At 42.6% G+C, this 9,990-nt stretch overlaps 1 protein-coding gene across 1 annotated transcript in view; it reads left to right on the top strand.

Annotated features, from left to right (window-relative positions):
- Positions 1-9,527, top strand: part of LOC128617150 (heparan sulfate glucosamine 3-O-sulfotransferase 3B1-like) — a 23,095-nt gene extending 13,568 nt beyond the window's left edge. Inside the window, exon 2 of the mRNA XM_053640174.1 lies at positions 7,700-9,527. Within this exon, the coding sequence (XP_053496149.1) occupies positions 7,700-8,318 (619 nt within the window). The 3' untranslated portion in view covers positions 8,319-9,527. The remainder of the gene's footprint in view (positions 1-7,699) is intronic.
- The last annotated feature ends 463 nt before the right edge of the window (positions 9,528-9,990 follow it).

Here is a 9,990-nt window from a genome sequence, read left to right as displayed (position 1 = left end):
AGAGGAAATCCCCTGTGCTTAACGCTCACCTGTCTTCAAACACACTTCAGCTGGAGTGGAATGCGTGCCAAGCAAAACAGGATGCTCTCTCTAGAGTGTTTCGCTTCAGAAGAGGGGGGGATTTTGCGTCTTGTCTTTGAAAACGAGACATCGAAGATCACTCCACAGTCTTTCTGCCACCTATATGACATTTCGCTAACGTTTTAAGTCGTTCTGTATTTCTCTGATCAGGCTGCTACACTGAGGACTTGCTTTACTGCTCTGCTGGAATGTGAATGGAGTCCGTTAACACCCTGGACAAACACTCGGAGCAAACAGGCTTATCAGAGCGGATTACTCGAGCAGGACAAACACTAGAGCTCTGGCTCGATGGCCGCCAAGGACCGAGGAGCCAGATTAGCACAAACGGCCATTATCTGCTAGGTTATTTATGCAGGCTGATTAATTACTCCAAGATTGCATGCTCGACTGAGTTGGGAAACTTGAGTGCTGAAAGTCAAGTGCGTTAGGTTTCTGCCCTAAATATTGGAAAAGTTCAAAAGTCTGTTGGTCCTACCTGAAATGGTTCAGTGTCATTGAGTTATACGTTTTTTTTCTTATCCTCTCACAATGACTACGTTTACATGGACAGCATTAATCTAATTATTGATCTTATTGTGAATAAGACAATATTGTGATTAAGGTGTTTACATGAGTCGATTTTAGAATACTCCTTTACATGTTATAGAACATAGATCGATTAACGACACACGTCATTACGTCACCGCGCCACGCCGTCCGACGTTCCCTCCAGAATTTCACGTATCGGCATACAGTTCATCTTCATTATGGGACCGTATACAGTTTTGGGTGTTTTTATTTAAAATTTTTACAAACGCTTCAAGCGCGGTTAATTATTTGTCGTGCTGTACGTGCAAATAGACGACTGCTTGAAGCCGTGGGCTGCGTCCCAAACCGCATACTTACCTACTATATAGTAGCTGAGATACATGTATTTCACCTACTATATATAGTAGGCAAGTACGTGGTTTGGGACGCAGCCGTGCTCTCTTGTTTGGCGTCAAACGGTCGAGCGCTGCCGTGTGTGTACGCGTCCTGTCGCAAAATGCGGTGAAAACTCCCACACGACGTTAATAGTGTGATTAAGGTGCATACATGCCTGTAACGCACGTCGATAATGCGACTAAAACAGGAAAACTCCACACGCCTTAATTCCATCTGTGTTTACTTCGAGTATGACTTTAATCGGAAAAGGTAATTAAAAATTGCTGTTAACATGCTAGTTTCTTAATCAGAGTATCGTCTTAATCGGGTTAATATCGGATTATTGTCGTCCATATAAACGTACTGAGTGTTTAAATATCCATGTCCAGAGATGCTTTGAATGCCGTAGTGGGTTTCACTTTGGCTTCACAAACCCAGTGCTTGGAAATATCCAGCATAGCCAGTGCATGCGGTCACACACTTCGGCTCGCGATACAGCCGCTCGTTACTGAGTCGATGTGTGAACGCTATGAGCGAGCAGCACTTAATTTCTATGCACGTTTTACGCCGAGCACATGCCGAGCCGCTCGCGACTAGTAATTCTATTCAGCTGGCGCGGCTGAGATGCTGAAACTGGACGTGGCGCTCGGGAGCTCCTGTTTTCTTTTAGCGAGCTTTCGCAAGGCGTTGAAGAGCAGCAAATAAACCTGCAACAAACTAACTGCAGATGGAGAGTTATTCAAGTCGAACAGCCGGTGATTTATGCAAGTCATTATGTACCTCTTAGAGAGACCGCTGCGGTTCAGAGCGTGTTTGTACTCGCAGGCGAAGTGCGTGTGTTTTTCCGAGCGAGCGAGTTTGTGTGAGAAAATTTTGCTGAAATTGTGGCTGGCAGAGTGCACCACAGGACCAAGAGGCCGTGGTTCTTTTTACAGATATCATCTGTCAATATACATATATTTGTGTAGTGCCTGTCTATCTTCATTATTTTCTGGTTGGTAAATCCTTTGTGTTTTCCCAGTGGAGTTAAAACCGTTTAGCTCGAACCCAGACGTTGGGCCGTATGCCACATACGGCTGTTAGACAAAACATACAGCATAAATGATACTCACAGTACAACTCTACATCAATATGATGCGGTTATACTAAGTTTTCCTTTACAATTGCTTTACCGTACAACCTCGAGGGGGGAAAAAAAACCCGCATCGGCTAATCCTAAAGCAGGCTCGTAATGCTGTATTCGAATCCTAGCCAAGTGCAAAGGTATTCCTGTCCGAAGAGAATCTGAGTACGCGTCAGTGTCAGACGCAGGACAACACCAGGTCAGCATCTCTGATTTTCCATGTTCTTCCATTATTCATCCCTCGGAGCAGACTCTCTCCTAAAGAGGCTCTCTGAGTGTGGCTGATACAGATAGGGTGACGTGCTCGCGGAGTGAACTCTTGAGAAAGAAACACGACTCAGCCACAGTTGCACCCGAGACGGACAGAGATCAGACACACATCTGAGAAAAGGTAACCTATTACGTCTCTTTACCGTACGCCAGGGGAAGGGTTACATGCCAAGGATGGGTGAAAGAGAGAAAGCAGGAGATGGAGAGCCAAGGAGAGGAGGAAGAAAAAACAAAGCTAGGACACACACACACACACACACACACACACACACACACACACATATATACACAGTGTGCCCTGTAGAGTAGCTTGGATGCAGCATTGCAGGTGAACAGAACACTTGTTTGCCTCACTCAGGAAATGAACTGCCAGGAGACTTTAAGTGGACGGATGCCTGATGTGTCCGTCGCAAGAAACTGTCACTCTCGCACACTGTCCTGTAAAATTATTCTACATCGTCTATACCCTTCTGATTAAAGACACCTTTTTTACAGTTCAATGCCATTTGTATTGTGCTTTACAAAAACCCAGATGTTGATTCAGATCTTTAATAAACGAGCCATACCTGACAGTCACAAGGAAAAATTCCTTGAGATGACACCGGAAAGAAACCCTGAAAGACTCAGAAGGGAACCCATCCTCTTCTGGGTGACACCGGATAGTGTGATTATAAACTCAGGAGGAGAACAGTGAAGGCAGACGGACCTATGTGTGTTTACAGGATGGTCATTTTGAGAAGATTGTGATTAAGAGGATGAGCACAGGACATGACACCAGCAGTTCTTAGCTACAAGTCAACAGGTGAGACTATCCACTGACACAAGGGTGAGTCTTGGCTTGTGCCGTGCTGTGAAGATAGACATTTCCTATTAAATTAGCAGCTTCATGTAGATTTGTCTGTGCGACGAGGTATGGCCAAGTTTACAGGAAACTGACATGGTTGTATTTCGTTTCGAGTTTGATTGACGTTATGAATTTTGGAAGTGTGAGAACATTTGGCCTGGCCTATATCATCCAGCTGTTCTAATCAAAACATGTACGGTAATTAGAAGACACCACAGGAGGACTGTTGGTTCTGTGCCATATTTCACCGGCAAGCTTTGAACTTGACGAAGAAGAACACAAAAACAAACTAGGGTTGGGATTCTTCCAGTGTCAGAGGAATGAGTGGCATTTCTTTTCTGTTAAAACCATCCATCTTCGGAGTAGTACGTTATTGCGTGAGTAAGAGGGTTGGAAGAAGTGGCTGGGTAAAGTGTCAATCGAATGCTTAGATCTTCATGGCCCCACTAGCCTGGGGTTAAGGCAGTGTAATCAATAGCTCGATTATTGGAGAGAGGCCAGAGTGTGGGAACTGGTGGCAGAGCTCTATCTGGGTTTGAGAGTATCTGTCACACACCCTGTCACTTCGCTCACACAGAGCAGTGTTGACTGTTTGAGTGCAATTTGAGCATATGTAAGTGCTCCATGGTTCTGGACTTTGTCTGTTTGGGTATTCCATATGATGGACACACTGTTGCAGGCCTGATTTTAGGTTTATTTGACAAGTTTGGCTGAGTTATACCATAACTTGTGTATACAGCACCCAGACCTGTGTGTTTTGGTCTCTCTTAGAGGTTGGCAATGGACTTGGGGTTTCAAATTATGGCCGTAACAAGTAAGCAGAGCGGTCATATCGGCTCTCTTGAAAGCTGTGCATGAAATGTTACAGACAGAAAAAAAAAAAAAACCTGTCAAAGTCTTATGTAAGCAAAACTATTTTATCAGCATATCAGGGCATGAAATGGGAAACAGGAGCAGAAATGCAGCACATAACAGCTCTTGTCATTCTCCCTCCCCCATCTCTTTTCCTGACTTTATCTCTGTTGATCTTGAGAGTCGGGCCTCAGGAGTGTTTTATTGCTGCATTTGAAGTAATGTGAAAGAGGGAGGCTGAGATATCTGCGTTCTTTCTTTCCGGCATCTCTTTCAACTTGGATGAGTCTTCCGCTGCACAAGAGGCAGTTGACCTTGCTACTGAAAAGAGCAAGCTGTGTTATGAGAATAAACACATATAGCCTGGGTGAAGCTGTCCAAAGCTGAGTTTTCATGGGAGATGAAGCTCCTAGGACAAACTGTGAGAGTTAGGAATGGCCTTTGAGGAACCTGGAAGTGGTTACCAGCTTAAAAAGATGCTGTCGAAGGCTCATCAAATTTGCCTGTCCTGATGTCTGGACACATAAAGTAAAATAAACCAATACACTGATAATTAGTGACACTTTCTAAGACTTCTACGCTTACCGTGACCACGTTCTGACCTTGCCTTGTTGAGAGGAACACCCCTTTTTTATCAGGAGAATCTATTTTCGAGCATACCTATCCCCTTTCTAATCCTGTGGTAAATAATTGATCAGTCCAATATCTTAAGCTTCTCTGTTGGCAGCCTGCATTGAGGCCATTCCCCCAGAGGCACTCGAGCTGCTGCGCACTCCACTCAAGGGCTCTCCACTTCCTCTCTCTTTCTCTTCCCCCAAAGTGAGCGAGAAGTGCCCCGCTCAGGCCTCCACGAGTGCCCCTTCCCCCTTGTTGCCCTGGCCCCAGTTCTCTTAGATCACTTGAGCACAATGCTCTGTTTGAAAGTAACGAAGGGGGGAAAGACGAGGGCACCAGTGTCAGAGCATTGCCTGTTTGCTGACGGAATGTCTAAAAAGAACTACCTCATAAATCAAAATGGGTGAGAATAGGCATTGTTCATCCAAGAGCTCGGTCACTTGTCCTCCTCAACCCCTTTCTCTCTATTCTCTCTCTCCCTCTCCTTTTGCTCAGAGAAGCAGAAAAGGGATAAGAGGATGGGTGGAGGCTTGTCAGGGTCCTCCCCATTTGCCTTTTTTTCCTCCTGTGGATTTCTAACCTTTCACCCGCCATCAATATTATCGTTCCATGTCCTTAGTTTCCAAACCTCGAGTGTAATTTTAGTACTTGATGAGTTTGGCTTAGGTAAAATTAAAGAGTGGGTAAATGAAAGGTTATATGATCGATAGAACATTTCACAGGTTGTGGTCTTCTTTTGTGCAATTCTATCCATGAGGCTAAGTACACACATTAGTGTGAATGAGTTTGTGGGGGGTTCATTTAGCAGTGAAACCACCAACTTTGGCATTCATTACCAAACCCACACACGCACACAAATGTTTCCTTTTCCTCCTGATAATTAGGAATTAATAGGTGACTCTTACCCCCTAACCACAAGCTTACGAGCTTATAACACTCGTCATACATCAAGTTTATATTTCCTGTATACTTTTGTGAGGGCTATGTAAACCAATAAAAACCTCTGTTGTGCTTTTGAGTTATCTCAAAAGTTTCTAAACGTTAGTGTTAACCCACTCGAAGACAAGCAGAAACTTGGGGTTCCTCTTGACACTGGAGCATAAGTAGGAATCAAGCCCATCTGTTTACCAGACTATTAATGATGATTAGTCAATCTTCCTTCTCTCCCACCCTTCTCTTGTGAGACAGCAGAAATCACGCTGATATTATCATAATTGGATCAGTGGCTGACTGTTTTAAAGAGGCTGGATATACCAATCTGCCAACAGCTTCCTATTAAACGCACTGCATCATTAGTTCACCTTGCTCTGCCCTTGGCTGCTTTCCATTTCTGGATTGACACCTTGTGATTCGCATTGCAAACATTGGGATTTTTTTTTTTCCATCTCTGGCTCACTGAGGATACCTAGTGCTGCTCGTTATCCTAATCTATTTTAAGTGAACTTTTAATCCCAAAGGGCAGCATGCAGAACTCGGAAAACTTTCCACACAAGACTGTGGAATCTCACCTCTACTCAGCAGACTTGTTCTTAACCAGTTGTACAAATAACCAGCCTTTTACAATGTGATTGCTGAAAGAGAGAAACAGAATCGCCAGCTACTGAAGTGGGGAAAGCAGACACCACTTGTGTATTGTTTGTGGCCTCTTGACGTGGCGTGTAGTGTTGCTTTCACAGGGTGTAAACACGCAGAGAAGGATTACGCTAGACGCTGACAGGGCTTTTGACAATGAGGCTGTAACTTAGTCTCGGAACTGAGAACGCTGCCTGTTACCCATGAGACAATAAACCAACAAGTTCTATCAGTGTGTGTGCTTTAATACTCTAAGGGGGGGGGGGGTTATTCTGGTTTTGTTAATGTCTGATTGGAACTGGGTATTCCAACACTGGACTGAACACGCCATCAAAGGGAATCGGAGACTTACTGTCTTACCAGATCTTCTCAGACAAATACAATCACATTGACTTCACGTGTTTCAAAGCTACCAATAGATCGGGAGATTCTGGATGTGTAATTTTAACCACATTACATCTTAATGAACAGGTTGGTTCTTTCATTTGGACCATTGCTTCTGTGTTAATGTGCAATAATTTGGTTAACGATAATTAGTTTTTCCAAAAAGATTCTACATGGAACCTTTCCGAAAGGAAACCCCCCCCCCATTGTATGGTTCTACAGGGCATCTTTAGGGTGTTAAATAGAAACTTTTTTTTTTTCCTGTAGAACATGCATGTTTAATTTAATTCATCAGGCTAACTGAGTCTCTCAATGCAGAGACATGCAGTAAGTGAAATGGTATATCCCCCTCCACCCATAACTATCTGTCAGAGCTCACTCTTATCACCGCACGATAATCCACTCTTCCCTACTTGACCCGAATCCGCAACCTGACTCTACTTGGCATTTGGTCTGTGTTGCCTTTTCACTCAAAAAGTTCTCAAATGTGCCCTGATTATATGGACTCATGTAACATATCCCTTTCACCCGCTTACCACTCAAAGCAATGGATTTCTTTGCTTAAACAAAGCAGATTGCCTTTCATCCGTAATGTAAATGATTATGAAATGTTGCACTAACAACTTGGCTATCTACTGGAAAGAGTCTGTTAGCCTTTATGTTCTTAAGTGGCTAATAGTCTCTATGTTCTTAAGTGGCTGCATATAAACTGAGCTGACCACACTAGACCACAAACTGGACTGTGAAGATGGACCTCTTTAAATGCTGACTTTCTTCAAAATGTTTTAATAAAAAAATAATTGTTTAAATTGGCGTATTGCATGATCTATTATGTGGACCAGACACGATTGAAAATAGTTCCAGGAAACGGATAGCATGCATCTTATTAGCTTTCATTACCGGATCTTTGATCAAGCAATGCTAATTGCTTTAAACCCAGAAGTTTACATTGCCTCATTGATATTCACCATGCATACTCCATCTCTGTTATTGACTCATGCTGTATTTTGCTTTCATTAGATTGCCATCTTAACCTCTTTCTCTTCTGCCTCCAGAGACCTGATGCCCAAGACCCTGGATGGTCAGATCACCATGGAGAAGACGCCCAGCTACTTTGTGACCCGTGAAGCTCCAGCTCGGATCTACTCCATGTCACGGTCCACCAAGCTCATAGTGGTGGTGAGGGATCCGGTCACCAGGGCCATCTCAGACTACACACAGACACTGTCCAAAAAGCCAGACATTCCCTCCTTTGAGAGCCTGACGTTCAAAAACAGGACTACAGGCCTTATCGACACCTCATGGAGCGCCATCCAGATCGGCATCTACGCCAAGCACCTAGACAACTGGCTCCAGTTCTTCCCCATGCGTCAGATCCTGTTTGTGAGCGGCGAACGGCTGATCAGTGACCCAGCTGGAGAGCTCGGCCGTGTGCAGGACTTCCTGGGCCTCAAGCGGATCATCACCGACAAACACTTCTATTTCAATCAGACCAAGGGCTTTCCATGCCTGAAGAAGGCTGAAGGAAGCAGCAAGCCTCACTGTCTGGGCAAAACCAAAGGCCGAACACACCCCAACATCAACCCCGCGGTGGTGCAGAGGTTACGAGACTTCTATCGGCCCTTTAATATGAAGTTCTACCAGATGACTGGACACAACTTTGGTTGGGATTGAAAGTGAACTACAAAAACTGAAAACTATCTGTGTTAGTAATGGCAAAAGATGTGACAATTGCTATCTATCTATCTATATATATATGTAAATGTACAGAAATCTATTTTATAATAATTTATTTTTTAATTTTTAAGCAATTAATTCACTAAGCTGCCTAACCATATTTGTACAGTGCATCTGGCTCACATTTACACCCCTGCCCCACAACATTCCTACTTTTTTTTTCCTTCCCCCCTGCCCTCCCCCACCATATAACAATGGTTGGTTCAATAGACGTAATTGCTACTCACAGTGTCCTTGATTAATGCATAGAGTATTTCTCTTTTCAGTCTTTTTATTTTCTTCTAGCATCATGCAATATGAATGGGCATTTTATCAGTGGAGCAATTGTGTGGTGGGATACACTGAGGCTACATGTCATTATGCTAATTATATAACATATGTACCTGATTAGATCTCTCAGATCTCGTTGCATCTCGGGATAATGAGGAGAATCAGATTGGGTCTGTGCCAGAGATGCTATCATGCAGATGGTGTGATATGATGTAAAGTGTAGTCAGAAGACGTTATGATTCCTCTATCATATGATCTGAAAGTGGACCAGACCAATCAGCATTTAAATCTCAGTAATGAGCATACCACATATTCTGATTCATCCTTTTCAGGGTCGATCTCAATCAATTTCTTGTTGCCAAATTATCTCGCAAGTTTGAAACTTCATTATAAAGCCTCAAATCCTTTTTTTTTTTTTTTTGTCTCTGTTTGTTTTGCAAATTTTAGACCTCGTTTTCTCTTTCTACTTGAATTCTTTTTATGCAAGAGGGAGAAACTGTCTCGCTAGCCATCTGTTATATATCATATAGCCTCCAAGATGAGAGAAAGATCTCAGCATAGCCCTGCTCTCCTTAGTCTCCTTAATCTGCTACTCCTTAGTCTAATGGAAACAGTGATTCGGGATAAACTCCTAACTTGTCCACGTTGTGTCTAATTCTTTAATGCAAAACATTATGCAAAAGGCATGAGCAGATATACTAGTAGTAGTGCGGTAGTGTGGAGGGATTGGGTTGAGTTTGAAGATTATAACTTAGGAAGATTTTGAAATAATATCGAGCAAAAGAGTCGTTCTCTAGATCAGCAGAGGAAATTTAGTTTTGAAGCCTTGAATCACTTAAACATTGTGAAAGTCCTGTACTGAGGAAAGCGCTATATATATATATATATATATATATATATATATATATATATATATATATATATATATATATTTACATATATATATATATATATATATGTATGTATGTGTGTGTATGTGTATGTAAATATATATATATATATATATATATATATATATATATATATATATATATATATATATCTCTTTTTGTGTAGAGGATGGGTGTGGAACTCAAATGTGGTCAGCAACGGCTCATCAATTTCGCTTTTGATGATTTTGTGCCTCTAACTACTTCTGTATGATGCTGAAGCCCACATCCTTCCATTTAGGAGGGAGATTATAATATGAATCAGCTGGGAGGACGTAGCCATGAGCGTCCACCACATGTGGATTTCGGAAATGAGCAGGAAAGACAAGGCACAAACTTTGACAGACAGCTCTCGTTTTCTTCTACTTTCCAGTCCTCATTTATTGCAAACAAAAACAAACCAAACTTGC

Source organism: Ictalurus furcatus, chromosome 13 (assembly GCF_023375685.1).
Source record: "Ictalurus furcatus strain D&B chromosome 13, Billie_1.0, whole genome shotgun sequence".
Taxonomy (NCBI): domain Eukaryota; kingdom Metazoa; phylum Chordata; class Actinopteri; order Siluriformes; family Ictaluridae; genus Ictalurus; species Ictalurus furcatus.
Note: the sequence above shows the minus strand (reverse complement) of the source record. Positions and strands in the feature narration are given on the sequence as shown.